General features: G+C 58.3%; 1 protein-coding gene across 1 annotated transcript; it reads left to right on the forward strand.

The window, feature by feature from the left end:
* Positions 1–11,729: 11,729 nt before the first annotated feature.
* RSPO4 (R-spondin 4) lies at positions 11,730–18,575 on the forward strand. The gene is made up of 5 exons (XM_030963423.1): positions 11,730–11,808; positions 14,700–14,888; positions 15,157–15,300; positions 15,388–15,573; positions 18,490–18,575. The coding sequence occupies exons 1-5, from the start codon at positions 11,730–11,732 to the stop codon at positions 18,561–18,563; spliced, it is 672 nt and encodes a 223-aa protein (XP_030819283.1). The 3' UTR covers positions 18,564–18,575.
* Positions 18,576–20,053: the final 1,478 nt, after the last annotated feature.

A 20,053-nucleotide genomic window follows, 5' to 3' on the forward strand; every position in this document is an offset into this window, starting at 1 on the left:
GATATGCTTTTTGGGGGTGGATGGTGTTGGGTGTGTGTGTGGGATGGGGGTGTGAGGATGGGGGTACAGTGAGTACCCGTGTCCCCCCACCACCAAGCCCCCAGGATGCTGAGTGGCCATGGGGAAGCCATGCTGTGGGCATTGCTGGGAGGCAGGAGGTTCCCAGCTCACCCTGTGGGACCCTGGCAGAGCTGATTCAGATCCTTTGAAGTTCTCCCCATTAACTGCCACAAACTGGTCAGGATCCAGGCAGATGAAGCAGGACATGCTGTCAGCATTGCCACCAGAGCTGGAGCTGCTGGGACACAAGAAAGACACGCTCAGCCAGGGTTCAAAATGTGAAGTTTGAGGCAGCAAAACCTCCCTGGCTCCTTCAAGCTGCCCCCAGGAGTGCAGGGACTCCCAGCAGTGTTGGGGGGTGGCAGAGCTGTGCCCCCCAGTCCCACATGCCACCCACCTCCGCCAAGTGCCTGCACACAGGCTGGCATTTGCACTTCCATATGTGACACATTAGGATTTGTTTAGAAGCCCTTTATTGTCATATTTTGTTCTTTATTTCCTACAAATTCAATTTGCTGAGGGATGTGTGTGGATTGTGAAATTATTTTGAGAATAGTTCCTCTGGGTTTTTTAATTTCCTTTGTATTAAATTTTACAGTGTTTAAAAGGCTATGAAAAAATTTATGTTACCAAAAAAAAAAAAAAAAGAGAAACAACAACAACAACAACAAAAAACCAACCAGGAGGGCAAAATTCCAGGGAGGAAAGGAGAAGAGCCCAAGAAGGGGATGAGCTGTGGGGTGGTGCTGGGAGCAGCCACTGCCGCCCCTGTCATGGCAGGCGCCGGGGATGGTCTGGCCCTGATGCCCCCTCCTGCTCCCACTTCATCCTGGATGGAAAACCAGGCTGGCAGAGATGTGGCCACTGCCTCAGAACGGGTGCCTGAGTGGGACCTGCCATTTGCTGAGGCCTGGATGATTGTGGTTTTTGCCACCACTCAGCCTTTCCCTTTCCTTTGCTCTCCATATGGGAGCAGGACACGGATGCTTTGCACAAGGCTGTGGGGCTCCACTGAGCCCCTGCCTGCCTTCCCAACCCCTCACAGCCATTTGGTGCAGACATAAAAGCCCACAGCCACTCCCAGCAAGAAATTCCTGACAAGAAAATCTTTGAATTATTCCCAAGCTGTGACTGTGGAAAGCCAGGCTGCTCTCCATGAAGGGCTGCACAGCTTGGAGGCATTAGGGACCCCTTTCGCTGCCGGGGCAATGGCCAGTCGGGAGCCACCCTCCTGCCCTCTGTCCCCTATGCTGGATGTTTCCAGCTTCTTCAAATCACAGACACATTTTTCATCTCTTTATTTCTACCATTGTCATTGTCATTGTTCTAGGCTGGTGCAAATTGGGAACTGGCCGTGCACTGACACTGCTGCTCCCTTCGCCCGCAGCCGCTCTTGTCCCCAGAACCAGCAGGAGGGCCCATTCCAGGGATGGAGATGGTCCTGCATCCTGCTGCCAGTCCCCCAGGGGCTTTTGCACCTTGTTCCGTGTCCCTGCCTGGCACAGGACCCCTGGCATGCTGCATCCTGCCTCTCTCCAACATCACTTCCCCTTTGCAGCCTGCCCAGGGGGTGGTGGAGGATGCAGGGGCTGTGCCAGTGTCTGGTGAAGGTCTGGCTGAGACCCCCCAGTGTTTTGAGAGCTCCTGGAGCCTCAGCAGCACTGAGGAGGGGGCTGGAGGCTTTGGGAGTGATAGAATCATCCAGTTCCAACTCTCTTGCCATGGGCAGGAACACCTTCCACCAGACCATTCTACCTGGCCTTGAACACATCCAGGGATTGGGAAACTCAAACCCAGTAGCATCCCCAGCCTCAAGGGACCAGCGACAAGGACTCCCCCTTGCAGCACCAGGGTGCCCAACCCTTACCACAGCTATGCAGGGATCTGTAGGGTGGTTGGTGCCTCTCAGGACCAGGGAAGAGAGATGATGTGAAAATAATTATGCAACAGGATTTATCCATTATTAATATGGAAATGGAAGAATTCAGTGAATGCGTAACTTTGATCAAGAGCAAGATGCCAGGGCTGCAGAGTTGTCCATTGCAGTAGGATATGCCAGACAAGCAGGAGCACCAATTGTCTGGGAAGAATGACAGGATGTTTGAATAACCTGAGAACAGAACAGCCTTCCAGGGCTGTGGGGAGGCAGGGATGCAGGGGTATGGGAATAGAGGGATGTATGGATGCAGGAATGTGGGGATTTGGGGGAAGCAGACATGCAGGGACTCAGAGATGGAGGGATGCAGAGATTCAGGGTTGTGGGGATGCAGGGATGCAAGTCCTGACCTGATGGTCCCTCTGCCCATCACATCCCTCTGCCCATGCAGATCCTCTCCCTAACCCCAGGGTGCTGAGGCCTTCTCAGATCAGCCCCACTCTGCTCCTCTGACCCCTCCAGGCAACTTGGCAAAACGCTGGAGGAGGATTGCTGAGCAGATCCCAGCTTTTGATCTGGGAAAAGAGAGGCCACACCAAGCCCTTTCTGAAATTCCTTCCTGAAGCCCTGGCTGGGCGCCGCTGCCGCTTTGCTGAGACATTCAGACCCTGGCAGCACTGGAGCTTGAGCCTGGCCTAGCCACGCCATCCTGCCGCTTCCCAGCACCCAGGATTAGAGAGCTGCAGCCTTGGCAAGAGCTCCCTGCTCTGGCCTGTGCCCCAGTGCAGGTGTCTGGGTGTGGAGCCTCCATGCCAGCCGCCTCCTGGCTCCTCTTTGCCCCTAGAGTCACGAGGTGATGACTTTTCCAGGCCACCAGCATTGCTTTCCCTGCCACATGCTGGCAAATTCCTTTCACAAGAACAGGAAATATGAATTCTCCTCTTCTCTTTGTTTTTTCAGGAGAAAAGAAATGTAAAAAAAAAAGTAATCTAATCAAATGCTGCTTGTTTGTGCTCTCAGCGATCTCCAGTTGTTTGGTTGAGGCTCAGTGAGATGCCATTGGGATGGCCAAGGACAGGGACACTCCCAACCTGCTGCAAACCCAGGTGCTCCCAGCCCTGCCCTTGTCAGCAGAGCTGGGGCTCATCCCCATGTGGGGATAGACCGACATCCCCATCCCAGTGGCTCCACTGGAACTGGGAGCACTGGAGCCAGAACTGGTTTGGCTGATGGAACCATTGCTGGCCCTGCTTCTGTCGGGCTGGCTGGGGGAGTGTGGGAGCACAGGGATTGTTGTGTGGTGTTCCAGGAGGGGTCAAATTAACAAACCAGCATTGTTAAACAGCTCAAAACATCAGTACCCTTTAATTATCCCCTTTTCCTAAGGGAGGAGGCATTTTGCACCTGGGGAGGCCATGCCACACATCACTCTTTCACCACAGTATGATGAGATTTTTCCTCAGTGCTGATGCCTGGAATCAGCCCTGCTCCAGACCCACAGTAGGAAAGCACTGCTATGCCAGGACCCTGGAAATCTCCATCCATGGGAAGCACTGCTGTGATCCTTGCAGGACCCCTGTTCCTGCGCAGGAATATCTCTCCTCCACCAAAGGACTGATGCAGATTTATTCCCTGTCTCCAGGGAAGTCTGAGCAGCATCAGTTCCCTTGGGACTGGAATCACCCTTTGCACCCCAGAGCACCCCTAGGCCAGGGCTAGGACCTCAGCAGGAGGGACCCTCTGTCTGCAGGAAGGTGCTGGAACCTCCCTACTGCAATGGATGGCCGGGTTGGTTCTGTTGGGAGCCTCCCAGACAGCCAGGGAAGAGGGGGGATGGATGGAAAGAGATGAGGGCACCAGGTCATGATGTCTCTCCATGTTGTGGTTGCCTCAGAGCTGAGACAGAGCTCTCCCCTGTGGTGGGGAGCCATGAACCCCCAAAATGCCATGGGAAGGAGAGGAGGCAGCTGAGAGCGCCTGGAGTGCGTGCGGGGTGCGGAGGAGGCTGGGGATGTTTGGAAATGTTCTTTTTCTGCTTTCATAGTGTGACATGCATTTTTTACTTCATTTAATCTTTTTTGCTCAAATTCCCAAGTGAAGAATTCTTTCCATGAGCCAGAGCCTGCTGCCACGGCTTTGCGCCCGGCCGTGGCACTGGGGACCAGTTGGAGACCATGTCCCTGTATCCCTCCTCCAACTGCAGCAGAAGTGGGCATGGGATGCTCAGAAGTGGGCATGAGGCTCAGGGCACCCAACTGGCACCTCTGCATCACTGCTTCAGCTCCTCTGTCTCACTCCAACCCCCTTTTCTCCCCACTCCTGCAATTTGGTGCTTTTTGGGGTGATGAACCTTCTCTGTGTGCTTCGAGCGGGAGCTGCCCACAACCCATTTTAAACAGCTCAGGCTTTGTCTTTATTCCAGCTCCTGAAAATTGAATTTGTTTGTGGCATAAACAGGATATAAAAGACAGAAAAATAAAAAGAAGAGGGGAACATTTTTCTCCATGCCTTTTCCTTCAACCTCTGAGGACCGTATCTGCTGACACTCCAGAGTGTTAGTCAAACTTCTGATGACAAACAGGCCCTAGGGACCTGCTCTGTCCAGCATCCCTGGATACTCCTGATCCTGGATTTTTTAATACAAAGGTCACCATTTCTGCTCTTTTCCTTTTTTTTTCCCCTGGTGTTCTCCAAACTAATGGTGGTTTATGGTGCTCTTTGACGTCAGCCACAAATGGGGCTGCCAGGTGGTAATAATTTTCCTGAATGTCGGCTAAATACAATTATCACTCCATTTTCACTTCAGAAATATTAAAGTTTGTGTTTCTCCTGTTATTAATTTTGAAAAAAAGCCTTTATAAGTCACCATGGCACACGGCCGCCGGCCCTGGGGTGCTGGCAGCCACAGCGGGGCTGATGACCAAAGTCCAGGCTGGCCCTGCTGTGCCACGTTCCTGGATTTTTCTGGAGGGGAGGGATGGGAGGCAGTGCCCTAGAGACCCAGGGACAGAGCCAGGACTTGGGATGTCAGTAGGACTGAGGATAGATCCCAAGGCTGGGAGGATGAGGAGGGACCCATGTCCCTGTGGAAGACCCAAATTCCACTTCCTGCGGACCATGAACTTAAATTGGGTGTTTCCCAACCCCGTGCCAGCACAGCAGGGTCCATCAAAGGACAAAGCTCCTTGACACGCTGTTTCCTCCTGGCTTGGTGTCCAAAGCATGAGCACATCCCTGCAGCTTTGGCCAGGGCAGGCGGGAGCTGAGGAGCCGCTGGCTTTTGTCACGGAATGATCACATCCTGTTGCCAAGAAGGGTCCGTGAGGGTTGGGATGCTGCAAAAGTCCACGTTCAACTGCAACCAGAGGATCCAGGGCAGTTCCCAGAGCTGAGACACCAGGGTTGGATTATCAGCAAAATGGATTAAAAGTAAACTTTGAGACAGAGACACCATCACAACCTTCGGTGGCCGAGTCCCAGCTGAGTGATCCAGCACCAACATCAGGCTCTCAGCCCTGGCACAAGCTGAGGTGCAGGTGCAACCACATATCCCAAGTTTTGCTTCCCTGAGGGCACACAGATAGGCACCTTGCTTGCCTTCCACTGCCCAGGGTCACCTCAGCCTCTCACCACGTCCCCTGACTGGGAGCACATGCTCTGGGAGCTGCAGCTGTGGCAGGCCATGGGCAGGGCAGGTCATGGGCAGGGCTGGCCTTGGGCACCCGAGCCACGACTGCAGTGGCTGCTTCCACAGCCCTCCCTGGGCTCTGTGGCTGCAGGGGGGAATTTCCCCATCCCCAACCAACAGCCTGCTCAAAGCCTTTGTCTTCTGCTGAATTCCAGCTGGTGAGAGTCATCCACCAGAGTCAGAGGGTTTACCCTCCTGGGGAATGATGTGCAAGAGGGAACCATGTAGTCACATTAAAATTATTTGAAAAAGAATGGGACTTCTGAGAGCTGTCTCACGTGGAGCCAGGAACATCCATCTGACTGATGCTTCCATCTGTCTTTCTCAATAGTTTCCTTAAATAGTCCAAATATTAAAAAAAAAAATCTGTTGGAATTTGGCATATATGGTTCTTAGGAGAATAGAAGAGGGCCAGATACTAAAATACCACTGCCTTACTCCCTTCCAGTAACAAACATATTATTTTCATTGCAGAGAAGGCAGAGGCACATCTGGCCCAGAGGAGGATGCTGCATGGTCACTGATGCTTTGGCTTTGCTGGGAGAGCAGGCTTTGCCCAGGCTGAGGGGTCCTGTTGAGCACAGTAGCAGCACCCAACTCATCTGGGGAATTCCAGCTCCTTGCAGCAAGGGAATCTGCAGTCCAGCTGCCCCAAACCCCAGGCTCCCTGTCCTACACTGCAAGCCCCATCTCCTGCCTTTCCTTGGAGAAACCTTCCCTTTGCCCCCACTGTGCACAGCCAGAGGAGTGGCTGCAATGGCGGGAGGAGATTCTGGAGCACTTTTCACACCATGTCACAGTTCCTCAAAGGCCTTGCCTGCTGTTGCTCTCACTATCACCTCCTGCCAACTTTTGGAACCCCACAGTGCCCACAAATGGGAATTGGTTTATGGCCTGGCTCAATGTTGGTGACTCCTCACCACCATGTTTGCTCGTTTCATCCCTTCAGCTCCGCTCAAGGAGCGATGACATATTTTCAGTGACAGAGTTTCAGTGGCTCATGTGGGATGGAGATTGATGTTGGCTTCAAGGATGGTGCTTGGTGCAAGTGCTTTCCCACAGGGATGCTGGGGGCCTTTCCCTGCCCCAACATCACCCACTGCTGGGGCAGAGTTGGATAAAACCTTCAACAACCCCCAGCCTTCACGTTCACCTCCTCCTTTCACCTTCTCCAGCGATTACCAAGATCCCAGTTCAACAGTTCAACACCCTCCATCCTCCCAAGCTTCTCCACATCCCACCATCCTCACCTGGCTATCTGAGAGCGCTGCCCCAACACCATCTCCCCTTGGGAAATCCCAGCCCAGCCATCACCACCAGCCTCATGGAGCGGAGATCCCGGTGCGGGGACGCCACCAGCCTCATGGAGCGGAGATCCCGGTGCGGGGACGCCGTCCTTCCCCGCGCCCGTTGGTGCTGCCGGCGCTGAGCCCGCCCCGCGCCAGCCGCGGGTGTTCTCCCCGCTCTGACAGCTGGACGGAAATTGGAAGGCGACGCTGACATGTGTCAACAATAACCAGCGAACAAGCGCCGCCGCCGCCGCCGCCGGCTGTCCCCACCACCTCGAGCGGGCTGGCCACTCTTGGCTGAAATCACGGCACGTTGCGGCTGGAAGCAGGAGTATTGTTTCAATTATTTCCATTATATAAAGTCAGGCCATTTAATATATTCTGCCTCAAAGGGGCTCAAGTGAAGAGATAAAATAAACACTGGAAATCTGCTCTGCTGACATGGACCAGGAATTCAGTTTCCACACCAAGCCTTCCCTCCCATCTCACTGCTCCTCTTCCCTTTCCTCCCGGCTCTCTCTCCTACTCTTGCTGCCCCTTGGCCTTCAGTGCCACCGGATGCCAATTCCCTCTTTGGGCTTTGCTCCTGTTTTGGCAGCTGGAGCACTTGAAGGCTGTGCAGCCACGCTGGCGTCCAGGACTGGAGCAAGCCAGAGGAGCCAAGAAGAGAGATGGAGCTCCAGCGCTCGCTCTGGGATGAAGGATGTGATTTATGGCAAATCTTGAGCCTCTTGGGATGCCACATTCCCTGAGAACAACAGGAATGGCGGGTGGCACAAATCCAGGAATGGCTGAAGTGTGGCATGAGGAGGAGGAGGAGAAGGAGGAAAAGCAGAAGGAAAAGGAGGAAGAGGAGGAAGAGGAGGAGGAGGAGGGAAGAGCAAATGTGCCATGAGGGAGCTGCAGGCTGCACTTGGCAATGTCAGCACTAAAATCAGCCACCTTCATGCCTTCCTTCTCATCTGGGAGAGCTGCTGGCACCCCAGCATTGAGGGACCTCACTGGCTCTGTGCTGGCATGGGAGGTGGTGAGTTGGGCTGCCAGGAGGCTGGAATCGCTCCCACCAGCTCTGACCAGACAGGAGCTGCTTCCCATTAATGCCTCCCACGGCATCAGCAGGGCTGTGCTAGTCCAGGTATTCCCAACGTGTTGGCATGTGGCAAGGAGCACCAGCCACAGCAGCAGTAAATCTCATACTTGGCCTTTCCCAGCACATTTCCCTGCTCCAAGCTCTCCTGGAGTGGGGTCATGGGCAGTGCCACCCCCTGGGACCTGGGTGATGGAGGGAGCCGTGTCATGGGGTGCCAGCGAGGGCTGTGGTGCAGCGTGAGGTGGAGCTGGCTTTTCTTCAGAGCAGGGAAAGGGCCTCTGCCGAGCTGGCGCGAGAGCAGCTGTGACTTTCCATTCCTGTGGGAAGTGGGCTGCCACCGTCCAAGCATCTGGGCTTGTTATGATGGGAGAGGAATGCCAAGTATTTTTCTTCCTTATCCACTACCATCCGCTCAAACCCTCCCCTGATCAAACCCACATTCATCGCCTGGGATGCACTGGGGAAGATCCCTCCCGGCCCTCGTGCCTGCTGGGAGCTCATGGCACCTGTGGAGAAAACCCCGCCCTCATCCAGGGGCTCTCTCCATCCCCCTGCCCCTTCCTGTCCCCTGCTGCTAGCCAGCTCCAGACGTTTAATTTTCGCTTTATTACCTTTGCTAGGCGCATCCCTGCACCTGCACCCCTTTGCCTGCATCCCTGCACCTGCATCCCTGTGCCACCACCTCTGTGACTGCATCCCTGCTGACCTGTGGGCCCGGCGGGACCGCACTGTCCCCTCCAGAGCCCTGAGCATCCCGAAAGCAGCCACTGGGATGGTGCCACGGGCGTGTGCCCTGGAGCGCCTGCCGTGCCGGGAAGCAGGCGGTGCAGCTTTGGAAGGTCACCAAGATTTTTCCGAAGATGAAAGTGTGCTCAAGTGTCAAACAAACTTTCCAAATTATCTTTCTGGACACTTTCTCCCTTCTGCTTTGGAAGACGGAGGAGGAACATTTCATTCCCTCTGTGCTGGCGTGGAGCGGGGCTGCGTGAGGAGCCGGGAGCTGCCGGCGGCGCCCGCGGCTCAGCCTCGCTTCTCCCTGGCATCATCCCTGAGTCACCGCGGGTGCTGCCCTGGCATCATCAGCTGGGCTTGCCCCTCCCCGCAGCCCCCCAAACCCCTCCCTGCACAACCCAGAGGGCTGCCAGGTGCCCAGTTAAAGAGCAGGCACCACCTCTCTTCCCGCCGACAGCAGGATTTGTCATAAACAGACAAATTAAAGGAAATGTGTGGGTTTCTCTGCTGTTTCAGGGATACCTGGCACTCAGCAGCAGGGGCATGGGGACTGCCACCCTTGGCAAATCCCCCGTGATCCCAGACAGCTGGGGATGGGCTGAGCAATGGCCACGTGGTGCCCCCAGGATCCAGCACTAACGAGAGCTGTCTAATTAGTGCGTCCTCCTGTGACGGGTCACCCTGGCACAGCTTGTGCCACATCCGCTCACCCGTGCCAGCAGCCAGAGAGCGTGACCGGGAATGAGGTGCTTCCCTGGCCCTTGCCCAGTGTTTGCCTCCCAGGTCTGGACAAGGAAATTCCCTATGGGCTCCAGGGCAGCAGTGCTGGCACCCAACAGGAGTTGTGGAAGCTCCTTGCCCTGTGGCATCCACGTCACATCCCAGTCACTGCCATCCCCACGGATGCAGCTGCCTGCAGCCAGGGTTTGGAGACACTCAGATATCCCCAATGACATTGCCATGTCCCTATTCTTCTGTGCTGGGATGGCAGCACCATCCCCATGTCCACATGGGCCCCAGCCCTTGCAAATTCCTGATGGTGATGCCATGCTGCAGGTTTGGTTGTTTATGGAAATTTCATCTGAGCCAGATGCTGCAATTTATGCATTTTATGTGTAATTTTTCAATTTATTTCATAATTAGAAAAAAAAAACACCTGATGTGATCCCAACCATTATTACTCCTGGTTTCCTCGGTTATTACTCCTGGTTTCCTACAATGAGGCCAAAAGGGTCTGAAATGGCTCCTTTGTTGTCTGATCATTAACCCTTCAGGAATGAAATGCAGCAGTGCTGGATGGGAGTGGTGGGCAGACAGGTTCAGGGGGGCTGGGGGAGAGAAGGGAAACAAGAGGGAGAAATTCGAGGGTAGAGAGAAGATTAACCCCAATGTACTGTCCCAGGCATGGCTGGACACCGCAGGACACAGATGGACACGTCCTCTGCAGCCCCGTGGGTGGTCCCCTCTGGTGCAATGAGTTTGCTGGTTCTCAGCACCCCCATCCCAGGCAATGCAGACCCAGAGCATCCCCGGTGGAAAGGAGCCCTGCAGTTCTCTGGTGTGTGGGATGAGCAGGTGGATGATGATCTGCCCCAGGGTGCTCAGGGGGGTCCTGTGTGCCCAGAAAGTCTCTCTGTGCCCCCTCCGGAGGGAGGAGAGGGGCACCATGTGCTGGTTTGCACCTGGTGATGACAGGAGTGAATGTGCTGTCACTGCGGCTGTCACTGGTGGCCAGTGGCCTTGGAGCTCTGGCTGGGAGGTCACCAGGCTGTTCCAGGGTACGGCTCCTGGCACAGGGCTGGGACAATGGGATGAGCACGTGGGGCTCCCACGATGGGCACCTGTGCCTGTAGGTCACCTGGGTACCTGTCGAGTGAGGTGTGCCCCTCCTGTCCTGCACCCCACTTCAAGCACAGCCCCTAGGGTGGGTTTTGGGGAGCACAGCGTGCAACAAGGGGTATGGACAGCCGCATGGGAGCCCAGAACAGCGCAGCGAGCCCGTCTTGGCTTGGAACAGCTTGGCACAGCTCGGCTCGGCTCAGCTTCGCTCCCGCAGCTCGGAGGGAGGTGAGTTAAGAAGCGCTCGGAAAATCAGAGTCAGCTGCAATCCTGGGGACAGCCGAGGCAGACCCGCAGCCGCCGCCGGAGCTGCCGGAGACCCACCACGGCTCCCGGCGACCGGGGGGCTCAGCCCTGCCCGGGGGCTGTCCCTGCCCCCCCCAGCCCTGCGGGGGCTCGGAGCGGGGGGCTGAGCTGGGGGGGCTGAGCCGGGGGGCTGAGCCGGGGGGCTGAGCCGGGGGGCTGAGCTGGGGGGGCTGAGCCGGGGGGCTGAGCCGGGGGGCTGAGCTGGTGGGGCTGAGCTGGGGGGCTGAGCTGGGGGGCTGAGCCGGGGGGCTGAGCTGGTGGGGCTGAGCTGGGGGCTGAGCCGGGGGGCTGAGCCGGGGGGCTGAGCTGGGGGGGCCGGCGCAGGCAGCGTCACCCTCCTGGCTCCACCCTCCCAAAATCGCAGGGGGCTTCGCTGTGACCCCGGCGCTGGGATGGCAGCGGGACAGTCGGACCGCGGCGGGACGGCGGGACGGTTCCCAGCCGAGGTGGTGGCTGGAGTGCTCCGGGGGGATCCAGCCAGGGCGTTTGCCAGTCGCTTTGTTGCTGCTGGGGGATTTTTTACTTTTTTTTGTAGGATTATTATTATTTTGAAAGGGAGGGTGAGGAGAGGGGGCTGACACTGACTATAAAGGCAGAGCTCCCTGGAGCAGCCAGCACTTCCCCGTCACCATGAGCACTCCCCGGGCCTGACAGCCCCAGCCTGCCCCACTGTCGCCGGCTGAAGCTGCCCTGGAGTGTGGCTGTGTGTCCGAAGCTCGGGTTGGGATGGTGTGAGCCCGGAGCCGCTCGTCGCCCTCCCACCAGCCCTCACCGGCTCTGGCAGGAGCCGAGCCCGCCAGCCGCTTGGATGATTTGATTCCTCCCCTGTCCGACACCACTCCTGCCCAGATGCAGTGGATAATATTCATGTTGCTGTTATTCATCAGCTCCATGGAAATGCTCACGCAGAACCGGTGGAAGAAGCAAGGTACGGTGTGCGCAACGGGCTCGTCCCGCTCGGCTCCTGCGGGGTGGCTTTGGGACACCAGGCTGCCTGTCCTGCCAGGAAGGAGCTGTGAACCAGGGCTGGAGGTGCCCGCCACCCGCCTACCCCCAACCCCTCGCCGTGAGCCCTTTGGGGACCGTCTGTGTTCCCCCCCCGTGTGTGGCACGGGGCTGGCTTGGCAGTGCAGGAAGATGCAGAGTGCAGCCCCATAGCCCGGTGCCAGCCCTGCCTCTGGGGACAAGGGACACTGGCTGGCACTGGGACCAGCTCTGCAAACCCCAGCAGAGCCAGACACAGTGGGGATAGCAGAAAATGGGCTGATTTTCTGATATTTCCTTTCTCTGCATAGCACACTAAGTGCCTTAGGAGTAAAACCTGCTGGAGGGATGCTCAGAGCCACGGCAGGCACTGCCTGTCCCCTGCCCCATCCTTTCCCCAGGAAGAGGCACCAGCTGAGCCCCTGCTCGGTGCCTGGGCAAGGGCAGGGTGTGCTGGGGCTGTGCAAGGCATATGCCCCCTCCGTTGGGCACTGGGCACAGGCAGTGCCAGGCAGTGCCACCTGGCTGTGTGCAGTGGGTCCAGGGCTGGTTCTCAGCTCTGTGCCAGGAATGCCTTGGTTTTGGGGCCAACATGTGCCAGGCTAGGGGCAGGACCTGCCAGCACCTGGGCTCTCAGGGCTGGAGCCCAGAGAGCTTCCCTTGAAGTTGTTCCATGTTAAAGGCATGCGGAGGCAGTAGGTGTGGGTGATGATGTGGGTGGCCAGGCTGGTGGCCAAAACACCCCTGATGGGAAACAGCCAAGCACCAAGAGGGGCTCCAGCTGCCACAGCTTGATGCTGGGTAGCACAATGCTCCAAAGGCCTCAGGTCTTGGCAGCCTGGGGGTCTGGCTGTGGCTTCACACCCCAGACATGTTACATACCCTGGCATAACCTGCACAGAAAAGCCAGCACAGGGTCCAGGAGCAACGAAAGATGCTGCAGCACCTCACAGCCTCCCTACTGCCACTGGGAGCTCTGGTCTGGGCAGTCCAGTGCCCCAGGGACTCATGGTTCCCAGCAGGACTGAGCACAGGGTGGGTAGAGACGGGGGATGTCACACCCATGTCCAGCAAACTCAGGTACCCACTGTGCCCCATGCCCAGTGCCCATCCCAGCTCAGCCCTGCCCTCTGCCATCACCACTGACAGGAGGAGATGAGCCCCTCTTGTTCCTAATCCCCAGGCCCATGGTTTTGGAGTGAGTCACATTCTGCTGTTCTCTGTGCTGGCTCCCAGGGTCACTCTTGGTGGCAGAGAAGTGTGTGCCATGCCAGCAGCACTGTGGAGTGGAGGAGGACTCCCCACTTCTCCCAGCTCCATATCATGGGATTATTTTCAAAACCAGGGAGAGGAAGGAGACCCTGGAGCCCATCCAGGCCTCCCCACCTTCTTTGCCCTGGCTGGAGGTGGAAGGAGAGCAGCAAAAAAAACCCCTAAATATCAAAAAGAATTAGGGAAGAGAAAGAGGCTCGTAAATCCACAGGTCTCCAGGGAAGCCACTCCAGCTGCAGCCAGGAACACAAATGTTGTCAGCATTTGGTAAATATGTAACGGAGACCATAACAACTTAATGGATCCAAGGTGCTTCGTTAGTGCTCCCAGCAGATGCAGCTCTAATGAGGGCTCCTGGCAGTGCTGCCATCCAGACAGTGCGCCCCAGAGAAGGGACTGGCATGAGCCAGCTTGGGGACAACTGCATGGCACCACAGCACCCTGGACTGGCTCGTGCCAGGGACCAGCACACAGGACTGTGAGGCATTGCCATCATCATCGTCTGACAGAATCCTCTGCCAGCATCCCCCCGGCTTCCCAGCGCCTCTGCCCCAGCCCCACAGCCATGGGACCCTTCTGGGGCAGCTTCTGGGGTCAGAGGGACCAGTGCCAGGCATTGCTCCCAGGGCTGAGTCTATGTCTGTGCTGGGCAGCACCCGGCAGGTGGCTCGGGCTTGTAGCAACCTTGTCTAGTGGAAGGTGTCCCTGCCCATGGCAGGGGGCTTAAGATGATCTTGAAGGTCTCTTCCAACCCAAACCATTCTGTGATTCTGTGTTTCTATAGAGCCCAGATCCTAAGCATGCTGTACCTGGGCTTCTGGCATGGTCACTGATACTCAGGCTGTGGTGCCAGAGCCAAGCAAACAGCCTCAGCAAAGGGGCATGGTGAAGGTGTTGGATGCCTGCATGCAGGAGTTCAGTGCTCCCTTTTGTGGCTTTTCTGTGGGCTCAGAGGGCAGGAGCAGTTGGCGGTGTCTCTGAGGCCTGGTGGATGTTGGCACTCTGTCCTTGTCCCTGGGAACAGAGGTCACCCACCCTGTGGTCAGTCACCCTCCCACGGCCAGGGAGTACAGCACAGGCAGCCAGGGAGGCAGCAGAGCCTCTTGAGCAAACAGACAGATTCTTTTCTCAGCTCCTCTTGAGTGCATCCAGAATGCCCTTTGTCCTCTGACACTTAAGAGGCATCAACTGATTAATCCAGGTCAGATCATATTTCTACCCGCTGCCCAGTGGTTGTTCCACTTCCCACGGGATGGGCAAGGCTGGTTCGGGGTGTGGCTCAGACTGTCACCCATGGGCAGTGCTGGGCACGGGGCAAACCCTCAGTCTGGATCTTGGAGTGCTGGAGGCCATCAGTGCTGACCCAGCTGGGAGCGATGGCTCCATGTGTCCCTTGGCTGCAGCCTGATCAGAGGTGGGGATTTGAGGAGCAGAGAGAGGTGGGTTGGCATTTGCAGGGAGACAGGACAGTGCTGTCCTCCTGGTGTGTTAGAGAGAGGCCACGGGGCTGGGGCCCCCCTCAGCACCTGTATCACAGCCCCCCTCCTCCATTTGTCCCCGCAGCGAGTGCTGGCCTGCTGGAAAACTGCACGGGCTGCGTCCTGTGCTCTGAGGACAACGGCTGCATCACCTGCCACCACCGGCTCTTCCTGCTGATCTGGAGGGACGGCATCCGCCAGTACGGGATGTGCGTCCACACCTGTCCCCCGGGCTACTTTGGTGTGCGGGGTCTGGAGGTCAACAGATGCACAAGTACGTCCCGATCCAGCCGGGTCCCCCTGCTCCCGCTAGTGCCCCCTGCTCCCCTCGGCACCCTGCGGGTCCCAGTGCTGCGGGAAGGGCAGTGGCTTCATTTCCCACAGCATTCCTGGTGCCGCTGGATCCAGGGGCGGCCGGGTTGGGGGGTTCGTTCCCCTTTCCCTTGCCCAGAGCCGCAGCCCGCGCCCCGCAGGTTTTGGGTCCCCGGTGGGTGCCGAGGGTGCCCCGGGCGGTCCCGCTGACCGGCCGTCCCTCCCGGCAGAGTGCAGGTCGCCCAGCTGCGAGAGCTGCTTCAGCAGAGACTTCTGCATGAAGTGCAAGGACAAGTTTTACCTGTACAAGGGCCAGTGCTTCCGGCAGTGTCCCCCCGGCACCGCGGCACAGCCCGGCACCCGCGAGTGCCAAGGTAAGCGGCACCCGTGCCCGCCGTCCCCGGGGACGTGCCGGGCTCCGAGGGGTCACCAATCAATCCCTGCTGTGCCTGTCCCCGCAGAGACGTGCGAGCCGGGCCCGTGGAGCGAGTGGAGCGCCTGCACCCACGAGAGCCGCACCTGCGGCTGCAAGTGGGGAGTGGAGACGCGGGTGCGGGAAGTGCCCGAGGCTGCCCGGGAGGAAGGGACTGCCTGCCCCGCGCTGCTGGAGACCAGGAGGTGCCGCATGAAGAAGCACTGCCCGGGAGGTGAGCGCCGCGCCGCCGGGGCTGGAGACAGCTCCGCGTCCCTCCAAAGTGAGCCCGAGAGGCGCTGCGGGAGGACGGTGGCAGCAGGGGTCTGGCAGTGGCCGGCGAACCATGCTGTCATCTCCCAAGCATTTTGAAACTCTGGGTAAAGCCGTCATCTCAGGCACATGTGCTGAGCAGCCCTAGGGCTGGCTGCTCCCACCTGGCAGTCCCCGGGACTGCCTGGGACGAGCCAGTGTCCCCTTCCATGCTGGACTGGGCTGGGCTGGGCACTGGCACGAACCGCCGTGTTGGGATGAGGCTGCCGAGCTCCAGCTCCCATCCTGCCACGACGTGAAGGGAGGCTTTCTGTACTGCAGCTGTGGGTAAGGAGGGTTGAGACACACAGGGGAGGTTCCTGCAAAAACCTCTGAGCTCCCTAAAAGCTGGAACGCTCGTGGAGCAGGAGGGCATCACCCAGGGGATTTCTGGTGACCAAAGTTTTGGGAGACACCCCAGGGCAGAGTGCCCCTCCATGGCTCATCTGGCCAGATGTTCAGTCATGCTCCTGCACTTCCCCCCACCTCATTCCCAGGCTGGGGCTCCCTGGCTCAGGGATCCCCCCACCTTTCCCACAGCAGACCCGCTGCAGGGTCTGTCCGGGCAGTGCGTGCACGGGTGCAGGGCTGGCGGTGGGAACCAGGACGGGGCTGATGTCATTTTTGGATGCAGGCGCCTGGACTGAAGCTGCCCTAATAAATCTCCACTTAATAACTGGCAGAAAGGGGGATGCATGAGATACCGAAGTGAAGTGCCTGGCAGCAGATCTGAGCCAGCCAGGGTTGCGGTTCGGAGCTGCGGGATCGCTGAGCCCTGGGATGAGCTGGCCGGCCCCGCCAGCGTGGCGGGGATCAGGGAGGACAGCACTGGGGGGGGGAGAGGAAAAGGACGAAGAAGGGGGGCAGCAGCAGAGGACGTGCATGCTGGGTGAGGGCCACGGAGCCAGGAGAGAGGTTTCATCCCAGCAGCATCAATCATAAGTAATATTTTCCTGCTGACAGTGCAGAGGAGCTGATTCCCTTCCCCACCCAGGTCTCAGCTCACGTCTTTGGGGTGCCAGGTGGCTTCGATTTTGAGGATGTTCTCCTCCCTGCTGGTGTGTGGCAGCTCCAGACCCACAGAGCTGGTGACAGTTTGATGCAAGAAATTTAGTGTGGGAGGACAGGCTGCTCCGAAGCGCTGTGGCCTGGAGCACTGTGCCCGTGCCCTGTCCTGCCTGGCACACAGCAGGTCCCACTGGCAGGAACTGCTGTGCCTCTGTTTCAGGGACACCTCGTCTTGTGAAGTTACTGGCAGGGCACTGGCACCCCAGAAAAGTGCTTGGCCTTCTGCCTCTGCCTGTGCTCCTGCAAGCTGGAAGCCGTGGGGCTACAGTGGTGGGCTCAGGAACTGGCAGGACTCTGCTCTTGAGGCTGCTGTCTGGGATCAGCTTCAGAGACAGGCCTGTCCCCTGCCCAGCAGGAGGAATCCCATGAGTGACCCCCAAGCAACCCCCTCAGGAGGGACCAGCCCCTCCATGTCCCCCACTCCTGTGCAGGCTGTTTGCAGTCCCTGCCACGGCAGAGCGTGTCTCTGCCCTCGCTCCCAGGCTCCTGCCCGCCCGGCCAAGTGCTGGGTTATGGGATCCAGATGCTGGAGGAGGATGAGGAGTTCACTTGATGTATCTGAGGCACCCCCAGCCCAGGCGAGCCAGGGCAGGCGGCTGAACCCGACCGTGTGATGAGAGATTTGTGCCACCACTTCTGAGCCATCCAGGCGGCTGGGAGGGAAAAGCCGCCGCGCTTGGCCGTGGCACAAACCCCTCGCGCTGCTGTAAATCTGCCTTGGGTGTCTGTCCTGCTCTCCAGACGCTTGGCATGCGTGCCGTGCCCTCTCCTTTGTGGGTGGCAGCTGTCTGGAGATCAGAGCCGAGAAACAGGGTTTCAGAGCCAGCCAGGACAAGAACTGGAGCCCTCAGAAGGGACTGGGGACAACAGTGCTGGCACACTCAGCACCAGGGACAGTCATGGTCCCTTGTGCCCCTCGCAACACTGAACTGGAGTGGGCACAGGGGGGCAAGGACCCACAAAGCTGCCCAGTTTTTGGGGCAACCATTCTGATCCGTAGCATGGACTGCCCCTCCCAGTGGAGCCCATGGCACAGCAGGGTTTATCCTGAATCTCGGTTTCTTTGGTGTCTCAGCACTAACACCTCAGCCAGCTGGAGGGTGTGCGGCAGCTTCTCGGGGTGAGCAAAGGTTTGGGTCCCAACAGCCTGACCCTGGAAAGCTGGCAGTGGTTTGACCTGGGATGCAGCCAGGCTCCAGCTGGTTGTGCCACTGGGATGGGGACCATCCACAGGGAGGGAGAATTAGCAGCTCTGCAAGGATGCCCTCCAAAGCCACCTTGCTCCCCAGCATGCCCAAGTCCCCCCAGGGGTGACTGAGTCCCATGGTGGAGGGCAGGTTCCCACATCAGGGCAGAGCTGAGCATGGCTGTGCCATGCTTTGGGGTGCCACTGCCCCCCTCCAGCACCCACAGTCCTTGCTCAGGGAGGAGCTGGGCTTTCTCCAGACAGCTTCCACTTGGGTTGAGCTGCCCCACCCCATTCCTAGGGCTTTTGGGGTACCAGGACTGAGAGTCCAGCCATGGGAGATGTGGGGACAACATGCCAGTGTCCCTGTGCCCATGCCATCAGCACACCCAGACGCCCCACAGCCCCACACTGCTGCTTCATGCCTGGGAGGGGGCTCTGGGCTCCCCAAAATCAGAACCTGGGCCCAGCACTAACACCTTGAGGGAGGATATGGGATCAGCATCCCATGGATGGGGCTCAGGTCAGATCATGTTGCCTGGCCAACAAGCGAGCGCTCCTTTTCTTCTCCTTTTTCTGTTGCAGAGAAAACCGAACCCAAAAATAAAGGCAAAAAGCGACAGAAGAAGCCGAAGACAGAGAGGCACACGGGCACCTAGCGGGCACCAGCACGGGAGCTGGGGCACCATGGCAGGAGCTCCCAGCCACCTCCTGCCACGGTGCTCCAGCCACATCACCCCTGGTTTTCCATCCACAGGGGAAAAAAAAAAAGAAAAAGAAAAAAATTGCACAATTTTCTCTGCTCCCCCATCCCCCTTTTCTTTTGAGACAATTTATGGCCTGTAAAACATTTCCTTTTCAGAAAATCTAATTTGCAATGTCCAAAGCAAAGCCCTAGGGCTTGGGGAGGGGGTGGCTCCTTTATTCCTCTGGTCTTCCCTCTCCCCTAGCCTGCTCCATCCGTTCCTCCAGACGGGTGGGATGGGGTTAGACTGGGGTTGGACCCTGCTAATGCAGCTGATGCCTGGCTGGATAGTGTTCCCCAGGGCTGGGAGATGCCCTGGCTCCACAGGGTCCTGATTTTATGGGAGTGCTGGGGGGCACAGTGCACTACTGAGCTGCTCCAGGTGCTGGATAGTGTCCCCCATCCTCGGCCACAGGCATGGGAAGCAGCAGGACTCCTGGGGCTGGGGTCCTACTGGGGACGGTGCCATTGCTCACAGCAGCCCAGCCCGGTCCTCAGCATCCCCACTGGCACAACCAAGGGCCAAATCCTGCTCTCCTGGGGCTCGGAGGGCAGCTGGACCTCCAGACTGACAACCCTTTTTGGGATCATGCCAGTCCAGCACTCAGCACCCTCACGGGCCAAATCCTGCCATCCTCAGGCTCACAGAGAGGCTCAAAGAGCTTCTCTCCCAGCTGGATGTGGGCACAGGAATTTGGGGTGACCGTGTCTGTGTTCAGTCTAGGACAGGGACAGGCACAGTGCAAGTGCAAGCCCAGGCAGGGGATGCTGCTGCATTCTGCGTCCCCAAACCCCTCCCAGCCATCACCAGGGTGTGACCGTGGGGTGCTGAGCCCAGGCGTGCCCCTCCCTGCCACACCGTGTGTGCCCCAGGCACAGAGGGCTCTATCGGGATATGTACCGTGTGTGTGCTTCAATCGCTGTCCAGCCGCAGGCAGCTCTGCCGCTGGGGATTGCCGGGGTGCGAACTCCCCGTCCCCTCCCGGAGCGGGAGCGGGGGGAGGCCGGGGCTGGCCGCGGGGCTGCGGGGGCTGCACAGACCCTTCAGGACGGGAGCGCTGGGTGTCAGCACCGAGCCAGCCCCAGAGCCGCACAAAGCTGCCGGAGCATCGCCTCCCATCGCTTCATCACAAATAAATGGATTAAACCCCCGGCATCGCTCCTGCGTCCCTGTTTTCCCCGTTTCCACGAGTTGCTGCCGCAGGGGGTTTGGGATGCTGGCCATGGCCACGGTGCAATCCCGTATTCCACAGCTCTGCAGCTCGGGTCCCTGCGGGGGGACACCCTGCCCCGCCCCCACAGCACTGGGATACTGGGGAAGGATTTGATTTCAAGTTTTTAATGAGCATCGCTCATTGCCTGAGGAGGCGGTGGGGCAAAGCGGCAAGTGTGACACTGGGACTG

Source organism: Camarhynchus parvulus, chromosome 20 (assembly GCF_901933205.1).
Source record: "Camarhynchus parvulus chromosome 20, STF_HiC, whole genome shotgun sequence".
NCBI lineage: Eukaryota > Metazoa > Chordata > Aves > Passeriformes > Thraupidae > Camarhynchus > Camarhynchus parvulus.